Source organism: Anabrus simplex, chromosome 2 (assembly GCF_040414725.1).
Source record: "Anabrus simplex isolate iqAnaSimp1 chromosome 2, ASM4041472v1, whole genome shotgun sequence".
In the NCBI taxonomy this organism is placed as follows: domain Eukaryota; kingdom Metazoa; phylum Arthropoda; class Insecta; order Orthoptera; family Tettigoniidae; genus Anabrus; species Anabrus simplex.
The window spans coordinates 1,087,379,211-1,087,402,694 of NC_090266.1; the positions used below are offsets into that span (position 1 = coordinate 1,087,379,211).

Sequence of the window (23,484 nt, forward strand, 5' to 3'; positions counted from 1 at the left end):
CAGATCCCTTGATGCTATTCGACAGAAGTAGGCTATGTCTCGGCAGCAGGTTTCACTCTCTCGTTTCCTCCTATCATACATACATACATACACACACCTTTCAGCATTCAGTCTACAAGCCTCTGTGAGTTTACAAAACGTTGCCACAATCCTCTATTTGTAACTAGTTCTGTGCCCTCGTTTAGTTCCATATCTCTTATCTTTAAATCGTTAGAAACTGAGTCTACCCATCGTCATCTTGGTCTCCCTCTACTTCTCTTACCCTCCATAACAGAGTCCATTATTCTCCTTGGTGATCTATCCTCCTCCATTCACCTCAAATGACCCCACAACCGAAGACGGTTTATGCGTACAGCTTCATCCATCGAGTTCATTCCTAACTTAGACTTTATCTCCTCATTCCTAACATTATTCTTTTCATCTCATTAACTTCTGTGATGAGGTTGATGTCAGGAAGGGCATCCGGTCGTAAAATCTCACTACAGATTCATATCACATCATATCTGACCCCATAAAGAAATGGGACAAGGGCTGGACATACAATACAAATGTATTATAAACTTACCATTCTGTCAGTTACAACACACAAAACATGCTTTATATTAAATTTTGTAGCACAGAGTACAATTATGTACTTTTCGATGTTCTCTGGGGTCAATGAAAGACATTTGTCACTCAGGATGTTCTTATATGCAGAGAAGGATCTCTCAACATCACATGATGTAACTGGGGCAAATTCTAGGAGATCAATTTTTGTTGGAGAAATGTCCTTGGGTGGATCAACATCATCTCCTTTTAGAATTTGGCACACCGTGTGCAATATTGAATAACCAGGATTTCCCTTCAATACCTTTTGCAGTTTACTCAATACACCTGAAAAAGTTTCTGCATGCACAGCACTTAGTTTTTCAATTGCATCTTCTATGATAGCAATAGAATATAACCGTGGCAGTCCACATGTTTCTGGATTTTTGCTGCTTTCTGGATGCCAGCTGAAGTTGTCGCTGATGTAGGCAAGTGAGGAGACCACTTTGGAGTCACTAAAGGTAGTTTGTGATTCACAAACAGATACAGCAATTTCAGGATCCAAAGTATCTACAACAATCTCTATACCATCTAGGTGCTCAGTTACCTACTTCTATCCATGTTCCCCACCTCGTTGAGCCAAGCACGTAAAATAGAGCATACGGGATAAAACACTTTCAGAGCAATTGCAGTTTTAAGCATATATGCTGCAGCATCAGAATATATTACTAATATCTTCCATCTCAGTCGGCCACAGAACTTTTAATCCATAATTCACAAATCTTGTAATAGTTGAGCGATTTGTATAGTTCAGCTCTTTACAGTACATCAAACATGGCTTCGAAGTTCAGTCAGGTTCTAGTTTTCCCACCACAACATTTGCAGTAAATCTACCCTTAACATCTGTTGTTCCAACAGCAACCCATCTGAAAGCATTTCATATATACTGTTTTATGTTGCATATTGCTTCATCATAGAAGACTTGAATATAATTCTTGTGTAGTGTTGATTGGTGAGGAACATGTTGCTTGCAGTATTTTTCCAGAAAAGATGTGAATTCAGGCACTTCAAGTTTATACCATGGAATATTGACTGCAAACATCACATTGCATAAGTCCTTATAAAAAGGGTTACTTCAAGGTGAAGGCTGTAGCTGTGTTAAAAGTATGTTTCTTCTGTAGACCTCATTGTAAGGTTTTATTTACTATGCATATTGCTCAAGCTGGGGCTTCATGGATCATGCTTGTTGCATGCTGACAAATCACTAGTCTGTCATCAATTGCAAAGGACTTGTCAACTGTAATCTGTGATTTCAACTCTGAAGCCAGCAAGGACACAACTGGTGCCATGTTGACTCTAGAGAAAACTTATGTTCATGAACTAAGTTCTTCAAATGTTTAAAGGAAACTAAAACTTAGTTGAGACAGTTCAAAAGAAGAAAGCTTTAAGAATAGATTTGGAAATTCCTAAGTAAGGAAGAGGTCGCAGAAATATGCTTAGAAAAATATTTCTGGTAACTTCAATACATAGCGGCTAGTTTAAAAGCAATTAACTCAAATAGGGATGAAAGATGTAAAGATCGGCACATAGTGTATACTATTAAAGTAACAGTCTGCAGCTAATTGGAACCATTGGAAAACAAAAAGAAAAAAAATTTCACAGGTGTTTTTACCTGCACTTATCATCCTTTCAAATATGTGTTACTCATAATTATCTTAATTGCCCCTGTTGAGGCACCTGACAACAGCCCCATATTAAGTGTGAAACTTCAAACCAGCAATTTAATCCTATATGATATGAGAAAAAGAAAACACTAAAATATATAATTTTATGTAATACAACTAAAACAAAATGGCTGGAGCACGCTTGACGTTCGAGCAACAAAAGTACATTCTGAAGTGGTTTATCAGGTTTGATAATGGCATTGAAGTGCAATGTCAGTGGAGGAGGGAGTTTGAAACAGAACCCCCAACATGCCTAACAATTAAACACATTACTGGCAAGTTTGAGACACGTGGAACAATTTGTGATATTCACAAAGGAAGATCGGGAAGAATGCGTGCAGCTACCCGTCCTGCTTCATCGGCTCACGTGTTGGAAAGTTTTGCTAATTCTCCACAGAAGTCTGCTACGCAATGTGCACAGGAAGTGGGGATTAGCAGTACAAGTGTACGACGAATTTTGAAAACAAATAAGTGGAAAGTGTACATCCCACAATTACTGCATGTGCTTAATGAGGCGATCCCGATCGTCGAATGCAATTTTGTAAATGGTATCAGCAAATAGTAACCCAAGATGAACAATTTCTGACGAAGTTAGTGTGGTCTGATGACGCCCAGTTTAACCTTAATGGAACAGTGAATCGACATAACTGTGTTTACTGGGCTCCGGAAAATCCGCATGTTCAGGTGGACAAGGTGGTCAATCTACCAGGGGTTAATGTCTGGTGTGAACTGTCATTGAGGGGCTTACTGGGACACTTTTTCTTTGATGGTACTGTCACTGGAGCAATGTACTTGGAAATGTTACGCACATTAATTTTACTAGCTGTACGTGCGCTTTATGGAGCCAATGATGAAGTCTTCTACCAACAGGACGGGGCGCCACCACGCTACCATGTAGCAGTACGAGCTTTTCTGGATGACAATCTGCTGGGAAATTGGACTGGACGACGAGAGCCCACTGAGTTCCCCCCACGGTCGCCAGATCTTATCTCTATGGACTTTTACTTGTGGGGAACTGTGAAAAATCAAGTCTATCGACAAAAGCCACACACACTGGAGGCCTTTCGCCAGGAGATGACAGCGGCATGTGCAGAGATCCCCATTCAAACACTGACGAATGTAGTTGCAGTGACCGCTCGTCGTTCTGCTATGTGTCTGGCAGCCAACGGTGAACATTTTGAACATCTCATGTAACCATATGTTTAACTGAAGACAGTACTATATGTGTAATCAAAATTTAAATGCAAAAAAAAAACCACCACACAATAAATAGTTTTTGTTCCATAAAGAGTTTATACATTTTTTCTGGCGGACCCTGTATTTATTTTTATTTAGCGTATGGCACATAAAAAGCATTAAATTATCATTATCACATACATGAAATTATATAAAAGTTCCAGCAACTGAAGTATAACTTCCTACATATATATATACGAATATTCAAGTTCTTTATGTAGCATACAGCATCCATTGAACTGTTAAAAAGTCCTTGCAGTCCTCACAATATGCATAGTTTGGGCACTCAGTCACTAAGTGATGAATTGTCTGTTTCTCAGCACCACAGTCACATTTTGGTGACGAGACTTTCCCCGCTTCTGGAGGGCATCTAAACATATTCCATGGCCAGTGCAGATACGATTGAGGGCTGTCCACATAGAATGGGGTTGATCAAATCCTGGCGGTTTTTCCAGGATACATGGCATGCTCCGACATCGTTCAGGGCAGTGTTGTAATCTATAAGTTTCATTTCCGTATTGATATTATAGACAAATACAATGTGAAGAAGACTTCCACCCAATCAATACTTGTTTTATTAAATTAAAACTACAGGACTGGTTTTGACCTTACTAGGTCATCTTCAGCTGGTCACACAATCACATATAACATATCATGCAATCATAAAACATTACTGGATCTAACAAAGAATGTCATATGATGATAACATGTCAAATTATTCTCATGATTGGGGGCAATCGTCGAATTGGGAACTTGGTATTCACTGTCTATCACGAATAACATATATAAAAACACATTTATAAAAGTTTGAATTGTTCATTTTTCTAAAAAAAGATGCTAACTTTATAAAACATGTATGGTAACACAGAAAGAGCATGTGCATTGATCATAATTTGTTAGTCTTATGGAATATTGGGCTACACTTCCTTGTTTCCTGAACTTTCAGTTGTACACTGTGATATTGCCTTAATTTTTTAAGAACCAATTAGTTCTGTCCTTGAAGTCTTGGTAAATAGGCACTATTATGAACACTAAATAATGACTATGGAGATAAAACATGTGTTAAAATTCAATGGCCTGCATTGTACATAGGTACAGATTACACTTTAAAATGTCAGGTTCTCAAGTATGAGTTTTCTGTCACCATATACATACGAAACATGAAAACACTTGTCAATGCTGAAAAACAATATATGAGATTGTGTTAACTCAGTTGAGACTTGAGCAGAAAATGTAAATTTCTAAAGCGTGCACACATAAAATCCGTGCTGTTTGTGTTGGAAGGTAAAACGTAACGTCCTGTGTTGAATTATGCTATGTGGCATTTGACTGGAGTAGAGGCTCCTTCCCTTCGCACTTGTGTGTGGATGTATGAATTGCTGTTGTTGATTTGACACTGTGTGTAGCATGGGAGTAACGGAGTCCCACTCCCATTTGACAGGCGAGGGACTCCTTGGAAACAACTTGGCGAACAAAATGGAATTCGTTGGGAAGCTATCAATATTAATGGGGCTTATGGAAGAAAGTAGAATTGCCTGAGTCAGCAAAGAGGATGCATTTGGATGTGCTAGGAGTAAGTGACATTCGGGTAAGGGGAGATAACGAGGAAGATAGGAGATTATACAGCGTACTTGACGGGTGTTAGAAAGGGAAGGGCAGAATATAGGGTAGGGCTGTTTATCAGGAATACCACTGCACGCAACATAATTTCTGTTAGGCACGTAAATGAGCGAATGATGTGAGTAGATTTGGCAGTTGGAGGAATTAGGACGAGAATTGTCTCAGTGTACTCACCATGTGAGGGTGCAGATGAGGATGAAGTTGACAAGTTTTATGAAGCATTGAGTGACATCGTGGTCAGGGTCAACAACAAGGATAGAATAGTGCTAATGGACGATTTCAATGCGAGAGTTGGAAATAGAACTGAAGGATACCAAAGGGTGATTGGTTAAATGTGGGGAAGATATGGAAGCTAATAAGAATGGGAAGCGTTTGCTGGACTTCTGTGCTAGTATGGGTTTAGAAGTTACAAATACATTCTTCAAGCATAAGGCTATTCACCGCTACACATGGGAGGCTAGGGGTACCAGATCCATAATAGACTATATCTCAACCTACTTCGAATTGTTTTAATCTTGTCAATCTTATGTTAATTTTAAGGACACTTCCTCTAAGGCATTACTTTGTCAATTTTATATATTTTTCATCTAAACAGTGTTATGTGGCTGAAGATGTTGATAATATACGAAACATGTACCACTTTTGACCATTAAAAATTGCCTTAAGCAATCATTGTATCGACTAGGTGGAAAATAAATAAATACTTAATTGTGAATCTATTGAAGTGCGATACGGACCATGAAGCTGATTTTATGTAATTCAGAAAATCTGTTAGGAATGTACGAGTTTTCCGGGGATTTTTCGATGATACAGACCACTATCTGATCTGTAGTGAACTAAGTATCTCTAGGCCTAGGATAGAAAAGTGAAATCTGTCTGCAAACGAATAAGGGTAGGAAATCTCCAGGACGAGGAAATTAGACAGAAGTACATAGATATGATTAGTGAGAAATTTCGAACAGTAGACAGTAAGCAGGTTCAGGATATAAAAAGAGAATTGGTGACACACAGGGATGCTGCAGTACAAACAGCAAGGGAATGCTTAAAGATGGGAAAAGGCGAACATCTTGGTGGAATGATGAAGTGAGAGCAGCTTGTAAACGTAAAAAGAAGGCTTATCAGAAATGGCTCCAAACCAAAAAGAAGTCATGGGAAGATTCTGGTAATAACCTGGAAAGGCTAAGTCAAGCAGCAGGGAAATCTTTCTGGACAGTAATAAAGAATCTTAGGAAGGGAGGGAAAAAAGGAAATGAACAGTGTTTTGAGTAATTCAGGTGAACTCATAATAGATCCCAGGGAATCACTGAAGAGGTGGAGGGAATATTTTGAACATCTTCTCAACGTAAAAGGAAATCTTCCTGGTGGTGTTGCGAACAGCCAAGCTCATGGGGAGGAGGAAAATGATGTTAGTCCATTGTCATAAAGCTGCAGGAATAGATGAAATTAGACCTGAAATGGTGAAGTATAGTGGGAAGGTAGGGATGAAATGGCTTCACAGAATAAAAAGATTAGCATGGAGTGTTGGTAAGTTATCTTTAGATTGGACAAAAGCAGTAATTGCACCTATCCATAAGCAAGGGTACAGGAAGGATTGCAACAACTATCGAGGTATCTCATTGATTAGTGTACCAGGCAAAGTACTCACTGGCATCTTGGAAGGGAGGGTGCGATCAGTCATTGAGAGGAAGTTGGATGAATACCAGTGTGGTTTCAGACCAAGGAGGGGCTGTCAGGATCAGATTTTCAGTATGCGCCAGGTAATTGAAAAATGCTATAAGAGGAATAGCCAGTTGTGTTTATGTTTCGTAGATCTAGAGAAAGCATATGACAGGGTACCGAGGGAAAAGATGTTCGCCATACTGGAGGACTATGGAATTAAAGATAGATTATTAAAATCAATCAAAGGCATTTATGTTGACAATTGGGCTTCAGTGAGAATTGATGGTAGAATGAGTTCTTGGTTCAGGGTAAATCAATTAAGTTGTGTATGCCATTGCAGTAAGTTAATTACAATAATTTTGACATCTGAAATCAAACACCTCTTGTCCAATAGCCAAGTCTCAATCCTTCTTGGTACCTGGCAAGAATTCAATTGTTTCTCCGGAATGTGGTAGAGGACAATACAGCCAAGCATAGTACTCGTGTCGGCATCCTCTGTCGAAACATCTGTGATCTTATGTTCCATCCTGAGGGCTGGGCAGCAATGTTGGGTTGACAATGTGCCATGGAAAACCACCAGCAATGAATGCCTACGAAGTTCTACCAGATCCCTGGGCTGTCGGGTAATGATCGATGCCGGATAATTTCTGATACAACTTATCAAAAAAATCAGTACTGTCCAGTGAATTGATGTCAAGCAATGTTTCCAAGTGAGAAGGGAATTGTGACTCAACTTCTTCCCCCTTGTGGAAAAAGATGCCTGATGCATGGAATCCAAGTTGTATGGAGTTCTCCATATGTATTGAACCCTTTAAGGTCCTTCGTAGGATACCTACCTTCCTTACCTATCAGCAAATTGGCATGAGATCTTTCTGTTGGGTCGTCTATAGGTTCTTCTTCACTTGCTTGCGTAAGAGGTAGGTTTCAGTAATTTAAACTATTGTCTACAATCAGAGGACTCCAGTTAAAAGAAATGAATATTTTATTTATCACTGGCAATGAAGTCGAAGAAACTTGTGACATTTCACCCCCTTTAAACAACGAACTCAGTCTTGTCCGTAAAAAAAAAAAATAATAACAATGATGAGAGATGCATCCTTACTAGAAAGAGTCTTAATTTAAGAATGAAATAAAGAAAGTCTGGAGATCCCTAAGAATGGTTTCCACGTGAGACTACATATACCGCCATAATGATTCGTGATGATCCAGCTCCCGTAACACGAGCTTTGTTCTCTTGGTATAATTAAGACAGTCCCATCAGCATGTGCCACACAGTGATTGCACGGCACGAACCTTTAATTGAATCGATGTGACCTGCGACTATGTCATGGACCGACATCTAACTTTGTGATTTACGTTAAAGTCATTGTGCTTGATGACTGCAAAGGAAATAATGCTATACTGGTAGACGGCCCTAATCCAAGTCACTGAGGTTGATGACCCAATGTCCATCCAAACTTCTAAGCTGAAGGCTGAACACAATTAAGTTACAGTAGTTGTTGACCACGGTTTTCACATTAATAAATCCCCAGCACATTTAATGCTCAACAATTCAAAAATCAAAATAACAACAACAGCAACAAATGCTCACAACACTTGTGGCAGTAAAGTCCCTTTCCATCAGGCATGTTCCCTTAAACGTTACGTTAATAAGTTGAAATTTCCCAGCAAATTAAACTAAGATTTCCAGAATACATTTTCAAGTTAGTCACTTGGTTATAAGCTAATTGTCAAAATACGATTCTGCTGAATTTAATAAATTAATGAATGAAGTAATCTCATAATCCTAATTAACAACAAATTTTGTCTATCCTGGACGAACGGTTTCTTTAAACTCCCTAACTATTTAATTACATTTTTGTTATCACTCGGACCTGTTTATTAGAGACATTCCTTTGACGAAAATATTGATTTAATATTGTTTATGCTCTAGGTTTTCTTCACCGCAGCTAAAAAGCGGAATACATTGTCATAATTACCAGTACTATTTATTTATTTCATGATTTCACTTAACAATTTTACATTATAACACTATTAATCATTAAGAAACTACTGTAGCTTGGATAATCCTAATCTTACATCCTATAATCTGCATAAATTTACACACAAGGCAAAATAAAACAACCCATGTCAAATCGCTTATAACGCCTACGGTTATACCTTGGACTAATTCCGGTACCTCCTTCGATATGATTTCAGGTCGATAAGACTGAAGTGTCGTAAGGCATCTCACCCAACTCTAGGGTGGATGGACACTGCACCCCATGTGCTCCACAAGAATGACCTCATATCACAAGAACCTACATTTGTGCCCTGGAAACCAACAACAACACAGTCATCCATCACGAACTCTATGGAGTGACAAGCTATCGTGATATTCAAATTTAATAATCGCAAAACTTTGTACAACCCTCAACACCAAACAACATCACTACCGATTCTCAAATTTTTACATCCCTGAAAATGGTTATTTCCAACATAACGTACCATTGTGACATTTCCGTCACTTTGACAATGAATTCAAGTCCCTACTAAAACGACTCTCTTCTAAATAATGAAATCTAATTCGAAACATTTACTACAAATGACAATTCTCAGTTACAGTTTCTTTCTAACAATAAGCTGGCTCGACCGACCAACAGCTGGCTTAATAACGGGAACATGACCCTTCCTCGCTATCTCCTAAAAAAAAAAAAAACCACGTTATCTTAACCTGCATCAAATGAAAACTCACCTTGCTGGCAATTCACATGAAATACAATTCCTGACCAACACAAAATATGCAAAGAGATTTAATTTAAAATGTCACTTGAAATATTCCTATCCATCACGATCCTATGGTTAAACGCGGAATCCTAACTATGGAATGACGATATTTTCATATCATTATATTATCTAATTCCCTCCATGGGAACTTAGAATTGCCACTGAAATATTACGAACAATAGAATCCCTGACCTGATCATTGACTGGAAAACAGGTTGTAGGTTTTCAGAAGAGAATTTACTATTGGATTTTAATTAATCCCACCTTTTGGCCTGATCCACATTCCTTCCCATCTTTGCAATACTCATACCACTTTCTATCACACTCTGATGAGTCTAGTGTCAGACCTAAGATGAAACGCTGGTTAATAGAGCAAACGCCTGAAAAGCCTTACATCTGATCTATATTTCAGTAGTTCGACACTCGACCTATAGACAATTCTGGATGTACGCCAGGTGGAGTTTAGCCTTGACACATGCTCTCTCCCAACATCGGTCACATGGCATGGTCTCTACCAATGAAAAACAGTAGTTTCCACACCCTGACGAGCGGTCACTGGTCAGACACAGCGCCAACGAGGTTAGACCCACTGCCGCAGCGAGCAGCACAAAGCAGGAACGAATTAGCGCTTTACGCGCAGAGTTGAAGAGATACACAATGAAGTATTTGAGGAATAGAGTCTTAGCGCTCAAAGGTGAAGTGGATATTAAAATTAAGAATGTGACAGCAAGTCACATAGGAAATAACAGCAGAAGACAAATAGGAAATAAATTCCCAGTAACACAAATTTCCACAGCGAGTTTGCCACATCTAAAATGTTAATGGAGAGGGCAAAAAAAAAAATCGTAACCGAGGTTACAGCGTGTGGCCTCAGGAGAGGCCTGATGCAGGTCTCTCATGCTGACATCTTATTTTACAGAAATAATTTCATTTGTGTACAAACAATACATTCACCGTTACAAATCACAAGTAGCTATTGTCTTCCAGCACTCTTACCAGGTAATTTTGTGTATTCCATTCCTCTGCTGTACAAGTGACATAGTGTAAGGGAAATTATCACTACCAGAACTTGCTTCTACTGGAACTTGCTATTGATTACAAAGTGAAAGATTTTCTTTCTGCCCTTCCTTGAAGGTTACCCATAACAGTAGTCAAGGTTGGAGCTCTTTGTGTTTGCCTGGTACAATAAGGAGTCAGATGGGAAAGGAGTTGTAAACTGCCTTGTGAGGAATTCCCTAGCATCTCACATTCCTGTCAGACAAATGCAGGCATACCATAGCTGCTGTTTCTTAACAGCAGTAACAAAAGAAGTCAACTGCTGAGAGTAATGTAAGGAATATTTTGAGCATTAGTGCAGCAAATCACCTATAATCAGTGTCTAAGTACGATAGACCTTCGGACCATAAGACGCAGCCTTATTTTAGTCAGTAATTTTGGCAACAACAAGTGTATATAATTGTCCAAAAATATGGTATTTTGTTTACCAATGTCACTGACACTCAGTGTCAACTCCAACTCAGTGTCAATCGTACACCACACTTCCTTCCAGCACTTGCATTTGGTTGTGTTTTACATCATGGTCCATACTTCTGTTGCTTGGAAAACAACGTTGCGAATGTTGGTAGTTTCCCATGCCTTCAGCATAGCCACAGTGGAGTCACTTTCACACTCATCCAGTAAGGAGGTATGAAGCCCCACTCAAATAAAGCGCTTAATTTCAGTATGCCCCGATCCAAAGGCTGAATCAGGGCTGTCACTTTGGGTGGGAAAAAGACAGCAACGGACGGAAGAGTCCTCCCTCTGGAGGTCAGGTGAAAACTTTGTGTAAGAAAAGACACATAAATTCACCAGAAAGGAGAACATGTTCGACGGTTTATACAGCGGAAGAGAACCCCAGTCCCAACGGCAGATGAATCAGAAAAACTTCCTCGTGTCAGCAACGTCTGTCCTTCAGTGAAGCGATTGCAAAAGGCATCTGTACTCCTGAGGAACAGCCTGAAGTTAAAGCTGGGAGGAGGTATAAAACGCCTCTGGGAGTGCCAACCACACTATAATAATAATAATAGCCTAAATATGGTACTTTTAAACTTGCCTCGGTAAAATTTAGGCGTACCCTGAAAGCTACGCGCAGTTCCTTCGGTGCTGGGGAACTGTGAAAATTGAGTGACCAATAATCAACCATATGACCCTGACAGGAAAGGCAGAAGTGGTGGATTTTATGGAGAAAGAGGGTATAGAAATTAAGGGGTTGAGCGAAGTTAAATGGAAGGGAAAAGGAAAGAAGAGAATGAGGAAAGGATATACACTATACTGCAGTGGTGGCCGAGAAACAAAAAATGGAGTGGGCCTGATAATTTCAAAAAAGCTGGAGGAGTATGCGGATATGGTAGAGTACATCATCGACAGAAAATGAAAATTAGAACTGAGAATGGGGAACGAAGAGTGAACAAAGAGGAGGATATTGAGAAAAACATGTATGATAACTGTAGAGGAATTACACTCTCATTGCAAGTGGCAAAAATAGTGGAAAGGATATTAGAGAGAGGAGAATGAGAAGAAAAGTAGAAGGAGAGTTGCAAGAGGAACAGTAAAGTGGAAGATCTACAGTGGACCAAAATCTTCAGCATGCGGCAATTAATGGAAAAGAATTGGGAATATGGTAAGGATCTGGCCATGATATTCATAGATCTAAAAAGGGCATAAGATAGTGTTCCCAGGGAGAATGTTTGAGAAACCATGGTCAAAAAGAGACTGGGCATACAAACTGTAGAAATGGTGTAAGTAATGTACAACAACTGCATCAGCAGGTTACAGACTCCAGTTGGAAATATGGAATGGTTTAGAAATGAAACTGGACTAAGACAGGGAAGTTTTGTTTCCAATGGTTATGGATGATCATATGGGAATAGGGATATGAAGTTATTATATTATTTGGAGATGATATTGTGGTCTGAGGAATAAACAGCAATGAAGTACATGAACAACTCGATGCACTGAACGAGAAAATTGGGAAGTATGGTATGACAATCAGTACAGAGAAAAGCAAGACTCTGGTGGTATCAATAGGAGAAAGACAAGGAGAAGACATTATGAAAATTGGTGGTCAAAGCCTTGAAATGGTTGACAGTTTCAAATACCCAGGGAATGAATTAATGCAGAATACAAGGCTGTACATGGAGATTAGTAAGAGAATACAACATGGCAATGCATTCTAGCAGAGTATAAGAAACCTTTTCTGGAATAAGGAAGTGTAAAGAGATAATGTACAAAATGTCTTATGTACCCACATTGACTTATGTGGCTGAGACCTGGACAGTGATAAGTAGGGAGAGTAGAATTCAAGCCAGTAAAATGATATACCTAAGAAGTCTGATAGGAAAGACAAACTGAGAAACATAGATGTGAGAAAGGTCAGAATGGAAAACCTAAATGAGAGAACTGATAGCAATAAAGTAAGATGGTTTGGGACATATAAAGAGGATGGAAGAGAAAAGAATACCAAAAAAGATAATGGAAATGAAGTTTGAGTGAGAGAGAGCGAGACTTTTTTTTTTTTTTTTTTTGCAAGTTGCTTTACGTCGCACCGACACAGATAGGTCTTATTGCGAGGATGGGACAGGAAAGGGGGAGAAGTGGGAAGGAAGCGGCCGTGGCCTTAATTAAGGTACAGCCCCAGCATTTGCCTGGTGTGAAAATGGGAAACCACGGGGAAAACCATCTTCAGGGCTGCCGACAGTGGGGTTCGAACCCACTATCTCCCTAATACTGGATACTGGCCGCACTTAAGCGACTGCAGCTATCGAGCTCGGTGGGGGACCTATAACAAGGTAGATCGATTCAATAAAGAGGAGTGCAAGAAGAAGAAACCTGGACTCGGACAGAATGATGGAAGAGGAATTCAGACAACGAAGATCAACCGTTGTTCAAATTTTTACGATACACCAAATAGGCCTACTTGAAAAGTTCATTGAAGTTGGTACGATATACACCACTTGTTCACTGACTTCCGATCAGCGCACTACAGTACTGATACAGGTTATCTGTATATGGCAGTGCAGGAGTTGCACATTCCTCAGACAGATTTCATTAGTAAAATCTCCCATAGAAAATACTTTCAAAATATGTTGTCAAACCCTGTAACAACTACAGATGGATTTAGACAAGCAGATTCACTTGCCTGTCTTCTGATCAATATCGAGTTAGAGGAGGAGGTTCAAGATCCTGGCATTAACATGAGGGGTTCAATATTCAATAAATCAGATATTAGTGTATGCGGATGATACTGATATCATAGCAAGAACACCACAAGCTATGAAAGAGGCCTTTACGTACCTGGAGAAGGCAGCAAAAGATTTTTCTAAATAATTGGCTTTACATCGCACTGACACACATAGGTCTTATGGCAACAATGGGATGGAAAAGGGTTAGGAGTGGGAAGGAAGCAGCTGTGGTCTTAGTTAAGATACAGTCCCAGTATTTGCCTCGTGTGAACATGGGGGACCACAGTGGGCTGCCGACAGTGGTGTTCTAACCCACTATCTCCTGAATGCAAGCTCACAGCTGTGTGCCCCTAACCGAATGGCCAACTTGCTCGGTCACAAGAGAGATGAATCTGCATATCAATGAAGGCAAGACTAAGTACCATACATGCCTGTTACTAAGAAGATTTATGCAGACAGATCTCCATATATTGAATTTGGCTCTTACAAATTTGAAGTTGTACATAGCTTCAACAACTTGGGGCCAGAGGTCAATTGCAAAAATAATGTTAGTAATGAAATCCACAAATGGATTCTCTATGCAAATAGTTGCTTTTATGACCTTAGAAAATATCTGAATTCTCGATTACTGAAGAGGAAAACAAAAATAATGATCTACAAGGTTACAGTGAGATCTGCACTAACGTATGGTTCTGAAATGTGGCCTCTCTCAAAATCTGATGAAAAACAGCTGGGTATCTTTGAGATAAGGAATTCTGAGATGGATTTTTGGGCCAGTAGAAGAAAACAGAGTATGGAGAAGACTATAAAACCAAGAGCTTAAAAGGCTATTTAATGAACCTGACATTGTTAGTAAGGTCATCAAGATCAAGTGGTGGTGATGATTGTTTAAAGGGGATACGAGGTGCAATGAAATGAAACGATAATTCATACTTCAAAATGTATCCACAGAGTAAAATCCAAAATGAATGATGATGAAAAAATTATCATGAATCCAAAACAATCAGTGGATCCAATTCCCAATGCCTTATTTTCTGGAATGATGTTTGTTGTCCAAAGGGGTCCAAAATCCAAGTCACTGGCCCCTCATAATAATACTAATCATGGTACAGCAGAACCATGATGTTTCTCTTATAGTAGTACTAATCACAGGTAACAAAGGATCATGGTGTTCCTCGCATGGTGGTACTAATCACAGGCAATGTCGACCCAGGGTATGTCACACATAATGGCATTACTCACAGGCAACACAGACCCATGGTGTTCCTCACATAAGGGTATGACTCACAAGACAATGCAGACCCAGGAGGTTCCTCACATAAGGGTACCACTCACAGGCAAAATAGACCCATGGCGTTCCTCACACAGAGGTACTAATCACGGGCGCCGGCTAGATTTCACAGGCCACGTATACTCACGGTGTTGCTCGCATAGCGGTAGGCTACTCGTCATAGGCAACGTATACTGATTGTGTTGCTCACATTGTGGAACTAATGATAGATAATGTAGACCCACGAACACACATTAAGGTACCACCGAAAGGCAATACACACTCAGGGTGTTCCTCACATAAGGGTACAAATCTCAGGCAATGCAGACCCATGGTTTTCCTCACATAGTGGTACTAATCATAGGCAATGAACAATTCCATGATATTCCTCATATAGTGGTACTAATCACAGGTAACCCAGACCCATGGTGTTCTTCAGATATTGATACTACTCATAGCTAACGCAGACCCATTCTGGACACAGTGGAACCAACCCATTTAAGAGCAGCACTCAGCATCTATTTCCACTAGTCGCTAGTCTCTGCAGCAAAGCGCACGCTCCCTCACCTCGGTGCAATGAAAGGTTTATAACAGATTACCCACAACGGCTGGCTTGTGGTCGTTGGCAATTCGAGCATGATGTCACACAGATACCTGCTCTCTGATCGCAGGAGCACTTTCCAAAGGAATTTAGTGATTGCGATATGTTTTAACCAAATAATTATTAGCGGCTCAAACTGACTTTGTAAATAGTATATAATGAACACAATAATGTACAATACAAGAGCTAATCATGTCGCAAGACCATGGTTACTGCTAACAGGATTTTAGTGGCCACACTAAGCTACTGAAATCCAATACATTATTCTAAGTTAAACAAAACTGAGCATTAAATATGACCAATAAACAAGCAAGCGAAAAAAATAACGAACAAACAGTTCTATTACGATAAAATGAATCTTACCTTAACTGGTAAGTTTCTTCATTTCCTTTATCTTCTTCATTTTCACCTCCATAACAATGACACGTTTGTTTCCACTTTTTCCTTTTTTCTCACATTTGTTTAAAAATTTTATAATAGCATATGTCCTCATTTTCACAAATGTGGCTACCAGATCCCTACTTAAACATTTTTTTGCAAGTTGCTTTACGTCGCACTGACACAGATAGGTCTTATGGCGACGATGGAACAGGGAGGGACTAGGAGTGAAAGGAAGTGGCCGTGGCCTTAATTAAGGTACAGCCCCAGCATTTGCCTGGTGTGAAAATGGGAAACCCACGGAAAACCATCTCCAGGGCTGCCGACAGTGGTGTTCGAACCCACTCTCTCCCAAATACTGGATACTGGCCGCACTTAAGCGAATGCAGCAATCGAGCTTGGTAACTACTTAAATTAGGATTACTTGCACATGTTAAAGAAACTAGGTTCTATATTATTCCCAACCCTCTTCGGACTGTAAGTCCGTGATAAGAACAGAAACGTTTCTACATATCCCGTACAGTTTGTGACCACTTAGCTGTCGACCCTGTAAGACCACCGTATGACAGACTTCGAACCCAGAACAATACGTACTGACGTATGTTCCTCCTGTGTCTGTTGGGGAACCTAAGTGTGGATGAATGCTTTTGTGTTTTTTAGCCATCCAACATGCAATGTAATTCAAACCTTTGACCTCCATTTCAGTGTCAGTTTCATCAGCAAATATTGGAACAGTATCATATTTGCCTTTTTCAAAACAGCTTTCAGCAAGAGAATATTCTAACTCACAACACATTATTCTGCACTTCCTCAGCATTTGTGATAAGAGATATTCATCAGAGGTTTCTGTTTGCATGTTCTTGTGTTTCTCTATTTTACCGGCATTATTTCCGAGAATTATCATCCGAAGACGATAAAGAGCGTTCAGCGGTGTAGGGTGGTTGTATAATCCCCCTCAAGAGCGGATCTGGGAAAACAAATTCTCAAGTGAATCTTGGTTCAGTCAGTGGGTTAAAATGTACTTCATTCTTGGATTCTGAACTTCTGAGATCAGATATTTCAAGGAGCAGATAGTCACAAGGATACCTTTCTGGAACACTTGCCTAACTTTCTTCCCCTTGCAGGTCATACTGTTCATAAGGCCACACATTTTATCTAAAATTTTGTCTTGTTGTTTTAACTAAAGACCATACGCAATTTTGCTAGACACTTAATAAATTGCCGGACTGTAGGAATTCATGAGATCGTACCAATCATTAACAGTTTCAATGAATTCACTTGTGCTTTTAGCAACAGTTGCATCATCTCCAAATTTGAAATGACGTAATGCCGTAGGTACACTGTGTGACATTAATTCTGCAGCTTTTCTTACGTTCTGCTTTCTGTGCCCCTACAGTTTAGATGACTGACATTGATTTTGTGGCATGCTTTAATTTTGTGGCTGTCATTCTTAACCAGAGCTGGCACAGGTTCCTTCGAGACAACTTTACCATCAGAAAATTCAAAGCTGGTGTCGAGAAACCAGTTCCAAATTAGTTTCAACAGGTGAGGGATATCTGCAAAGAAGTACACTTCTTCTGACATCCATGGGTTCAAAAACCATGTTTTTATTTCATTGATTCCATATTCTTGCCACAAGCCTTGATTTGCTGCACCATGTCACAGACACATGCCATTACTTTTTACCCTATTTCCGAAGGACGAGAAACCAAATTGTCTAGTATGTCTTTTGTCATCTTTTTTATTGAAATCGGCGTAAATTACTTGCCTCCAATTCTTGAACAGTCTTCTCACCATCGCAGCTTGCAATTGTGAACTGTGGCCTATAATGTCATCCTTCAGGGGGTCATATTCGAAAGCACTTTTAACGCGCATTTCATCAAACTGGAAGACTGCTATTTTCTCATGGTCTTTATACGAGACAGCAACAATCTTCATCATATGCAGAATATCTTCCAGGATTCCACTTCCGTTTCGCATGTCAATTTTTGAAGCCCATTTTTCCAGCGTTGAAAGTCCAGGCAGAGGGTAATGCAGTTTTTGTCTCATATAAATGTAAGTTTTCTTCCCTAGATACCTTAAAGTGAAAGCCGCCAATATGCCTTCATCAGTCCAATTAACGTGTTTTGCTAGTTTGTGAGTATCCTTATTTGATTTTCAGTAAAAATTCCTTTCAAATCGTTCGCCAGTTTTGTATGGATGCTCCGAACAGAATTTTTTAACTTCCTACATTTAATTAACTCCTTACACAAATTACTTATAGATACGCGGCTTTGATGTAATTAGCTTTCCGCTGCCTCTAACTTCAGTTTAAAGAAATCATTAGTTTTTCTTTCGTCATCTAACTGTTTCTTTTTCAATCTTTCAATTTCGTTTTTTTTTTTTTTGCTAGTGGCTTTGCATCGCACTGACATAGATAGGTCTTATGGCAACGATGGGATAGGAAAGGCCTAGGAGCTGGAAGGAAGTGGCCATGGCCTTAAGATACAGCCCCAGCATTTGCCTGGTGTGAAAATGGGAAACCATGGATAACCATCTTCAGGGCTACCGACAATGGGATTCGAACCCACTATCTCCCGGATGCAAGCTCACAGCCACGTGCCCCTAACCGCACGGCCAACTCACCCGGTTTCAATTTCTTAAATCAGGGCCATAGTATTATCACAGACCTGGGTAGGTAGAGTGGCTGGAGAAGGTGGTGAACTTTGCAATAGTCGTGTTATGTTCTGAATGTTTTAACAATTCGTCAGCCATTTTCCCATTGCCCTCATTTCTTTCCTTCTTAATCTATCATGTGACACTTGTTCTATGCTACGCAAAACACCCAAATTTCTAGAGAGAACAGCGTCTTTGTTAAGCACACGTTTAGAAGGAAGCCCTAACAATTCGCCCTTTAGATCCCTTTCAAAATCACTAATAGAAAAATGTACGGAACACACCCTACAGGAATCTGCATTTCACTTCCCGCTTCTTCCTTAGTTTCTCATTTTTTGGGAAACTAAAATATTTGATATGACTTTTGGAGGGGTCTCTCCTGGTTTTCACCCACCTGTTATTACACACAGCAACCATACACGTCGTACCAGTCATGTTTATATGCAATCCGAGACAAATCAATTCAAGTCAAACACAAAATAACACTGGCCTAAGAAAGCAGCTATTCACCACAAGGACTAGTCATAGAAAGCACCACGAAACTATAATATCAAAACTGCAACTCACTTGCACACATTAAAGAAACTCACATACAATATTACTGCACAGACTTTAAGCGTGACTGGCGGTCAAGGTTACTAACCTTGGTGATGGGTTAGCTGGCGTCATAACCAAGCATAGCCAAAGCCCTCTGAACGCAGAAAACCCTGTTCTGGGCATCCTGTTATATACTAACCTTGGGTGGAATGCACACGATGGTACTAATCACAGGCAACGCCCAGACCAGTGGTGTTCCTAGGTAACGTAGACCCATGGTGTTCCTCACAGGATGGTACTAATCACAAGTAATGTCTGCCCATGGTGTTCCTCACATTATGGTACTAATCACAAGTAGTCTTCTTCTTCTTCTTGATATGTTTCTTCTTATGCAGGTCGTTCAACAAGTAGTCTCATGGTTCTAATTCAATCATCCCTGGGTCGTCCCTCGCGACAGGCAGGAGATATGTGGGTGTATTCTTCATCTGCGTCCCCCACCCACAGGGTGGTAAGATAAAGTGGCCAGAGTAGGCTAGACATGTATTTCGTGCCAATGAAAATAGAGTGATGAAGAAGATCTTTATATGTTACCAGAAGGATCCTAAAAAATTGTTGGAAGACAAAAGATCAGGTGGGAGGAATGAGCGTGTCAGGACATCAGGATCCTGAGAATTAAGAACTAGAGGAGCATGGCACTGAACAAGAAAGACTGGCAGAAACTTCTGAGGAAGGCCAAGGCCCACAGAGCGCTGTCGAACCAATGAGGATATATTTCATCAACCTTAATACAGGTTGCCACATAATGTTTTGGAAATGATAGAAATCAGTAAATTATAGGCTATGTCAAGAATTTGTTGAAGAGTAAAAACTAACTACTGTATTAACACTTCAGATTCATTTCAAGATCAAACTGATGGTACAACCACTATGATCCTGATGTCCTGACATACACAATTCCTCCCACCTCAGCTTTGGTCTTCCAACTTTTCAGGATCCTTCTGGTAACATATTAAAATGTCTTCATCACTCTATTGTCACTGGTCTATCATGCAGTGACTTTGTCCCACCAGTCAGTAAAAGATGGAAGTGGCACTTTCTCCCAAGCAGAGCAACTTGTTGAGCTAACTCTCACAGATTTGCTATACAGATCTGATAGTTCAAATGGGAGAAATTGAGGTGTATCACCATTTTTATACAGTTAGACCTATTTGAGCTTTGTTGTTGTTTATGGTTTTTTAGTGATTTGTGTCATCCACAACCTCTCTGTCGTAACAGGTGGTTGCCACACTTCCATGGGAAAAAGTAAGTAGTTATTTTTATTCCATAATATATTGAGTTTGAGAAAACATTGTTAACTTTGCATTTTCAATCTTCTTAAACGATGATATATTGAAAAGCAAAGAATGTGGCATTTTCGACTGCACTTTTGGGTGACTGCCTCACATTGGTAGTCCGTATTTTTCAATTAAAGTGAATGTTAATTAAGTTCTTGGTCCTTGGCGTGTTAATTTATATGCTTATGTTGTATTCACAGTGACTTTTGTGATGCCAAGCAAGTATATTCGTGCAGTGGGTAGCTGACCCTAGCAAAATTACAATGAGGAAACATTGAACAGAGCTGTAGATAATGTTAACAGGAGACTTGAGCTAATGGAAGGCATAAAGACATGTACAGAGTACCTTCACATCCTTGAAAAATAAATTGAAAAACGTTCACAACAACAATCCAGGTGGTCAAAGAGTTTTTAATGAGAAGGAGGAGCAATCATTGGTTGACCACCTCATCAAGCTGTCAAGAGTTTGATTTTCCTGTGAATGAAAGTGATTTTCAACCAATTGTGAGAAGTTATCTACAACATAAAGGAATAACAGTTCATATATATAAAGACAATATGCCAGACTAAGATTAAAATGTTTCTCATGATCAACCTGAATTATCAGCGAGGTTTACACAAAATGTAGAGTAACGTCCGATGTGTCACCACAAACCATCATTGCATACATTCAGCGTACAGATACTTATAACTATGATGATTAAATTTGTTGGATAACCCCGGAAATAAGCATGCAATCAATATCTCAATATCTGGACCGTATATGTAGCCCGAGCAATACTTCAGCTTCAATAATGTTTTGTGGCAATGAAGGAGATAACTTGTTGCCACCTTGTATAATTTTCAAAGGTGACCATATATGTGGTCTTCCTGAATAGAGAACGGTCCACCAGGAACCAGTTACAATCAGACCAAGAGCAGGTGCTTCTATGTTGCAGTGTTCGAGGACTGGTTCATTAGTCTTGTTTTACCCTGCTCTGCATCAAATACAAGGAGATACTGTCCTCATTAGAAACAACTATCCTCACACATTAACAATGAAGTGTTTAAAAACATGGAAGAAAAATCAAATAAAGTTCATCTGTCTGCCACATAATGCAGCCCATTTACTCCAGCCGCTGGATGTCAGTTTCTATGGGCCTCTGAAGTGAGCATGGCAATCAATTTTATCCTCTTCAAGGGACTCTGCTGAAGATCACCATTCCCAACAATCCCAAAGGAAAAATGACCGGTCTTTTGAGAAAATCAATAGATGCAATTGAGCCAAACAAGCAACTGATTTTGATTATAGGCTTTAGGAAATGTGGCATTGTGCCAACAAAGATGTCACATTGACACAACTTTCAAATGAAGAGACAAATTCTGATCTCACTGAAGAAGCTTCTATGGATTCACTGATTTCTCATAGAAGCGACATGGTTGGTAGGGATCAACCTGGGCAGAAGAGGAAGATGATCAATGTTTCTGCAGTAAAAAGCATCGCTGTAAGCAGTGCTCCCGCTAACCGAACGACTCAAACCGAAGACCCGACAACCGAGTCTGCGACCGAAGTACCATACAGCTAACAAAGAATCCTGTTCAGACGATGATGGGAATGAAGCAAACATAGTCCTCAACAACTCAGACCTGGATCCAGAGATATTTTCTAGTTCTGAATCAGATGACCAGTCAGTACTCATGGATGATCCTGGCTCCTTAAAAGATATGTGCATGGCTGAAGATTTTGTCATTATTATATACAATGATTCACAACATCCAGGGGAGACTTGAAGTTGCTGAAGATGGTCCAGCAGTTGACTGTATAAAGTTACAGAAGCATTACTGGCATTGGCCTGAGAAGTGTGACATCCTGCAGTACAAGTGGAAAAAATGCTGTGCGGGAAATGGAACCTCCAAGGCAGGTTTCAACCAAGAGAAGAGAAAGACCTTTTTTGTAATTCCAGAGTTCAGTGAATTCATTCAGTAACATTCTTTAGTTATGATTTCAGTCTGAGTTATGTTCTGAGTGAATGTACTGTTCATTAAATGTGCCAAAGGAGAAATTACAGAATTAAAATAAAATGTTCTGTGTTAAAATGTACTTATTCTAATTTTCACCCACAAAAACACACTTTGTGCTTTAAAGCTATTTTCTATCAAATAGATTAATTGTTACATATTAACAACATGATTACATTAACTCAGCAGTCCTTCTAACCAGTTATTCAATGAAAGTTAGTTCTTACCTCAAGACAAAGTGCCATGTCGAGGCAAGACTGTCGCACTTTTCTGAAAAAGTAATTGGGGGTTAGGAAATGATTATACATTTAAAAGTGGACATTAAATGTTTTGTTGCATCTCTTCTATCTAGGAAAATTACAAGAAAAATAATAGTGAAAAATTGACAGCATTTGAGCATATTTTTTATAAAATATATAAAAATAGAGCCAGTCACCCTAATAGATAGGAGGAATTCACAGAAACAATAAACAGACAAAGAGTTTTGGGATGAAGTGAAATATATCGTCACACCAGTAGAAAGAATCTCCCTTGTGTACTTCGTGCTTAGCAGTTTCAATATTAATATACTGAAACAAAAACATAGGTCAACACAATAGAGTCAGAAGGTGAAAGAATCGCCAAAGAAGCAATAAAGGATCTGTACGTGGCCACCAGACCCAGACGATCGTCACGATCTAGCTATATAGAAATAGAAATATGGGAGACGCACTCCATCAACATTCTTACCAGTACGAAGCAACAAGTGGCATACAAAATTGAAAGCAGCAACCAATTTGAAGCACTATCCCCCACCACCGTGAAAGAAGAAACGCACGCCATCAAGGCCACAAAATGTAAAAAGGCTGTTGGACAAGACGTGTTTTTCAATGAATGTCCAAAGGAATCGGCGCATTGCCTGGCAGAACTATGGACCAAGCTGCTTAACAAGTGCCCAGAATCAGGAAATTTTCCTGAACAA

General features: G+C 39.6%; 1 protein-coding gene across 3 annotated transcripts in view; it reads right to left on the bottom strand.

Moving 5' to 3' along the window:
• LOC136863781 (oxidized purine nucleoside triphosphate hydrolase) overlaps window positions 1–23,484 on the bottom strand; it is a 122,169-nt gene that overhangs the window by 95,961 nt on the left and 2,724 nt on the right. Inside the window, exon 1 of one of the 3 annotated variants that reach the window (XM_067140133.2) lies at window positions 19,391–19,526. The exons of 1 other annotated variant lie outside the window; for it this stretch is intronic. In XM_067140133.2, the coding sequence (XP_066996234.2) occupies window positions 19,391–19,468 (78 nt within the window). In that variant the 5' untranslated portion in view covers window positions 19,469–19,526. Of the gene's footprint in view, window positions 1–15,984; window positions 16,056–19,390; window positions 19,527–23,484 lie in introns of those variants that run through there. One more of the 3 variants, XM_068225905.1, reaches the window with a different exon arrangement.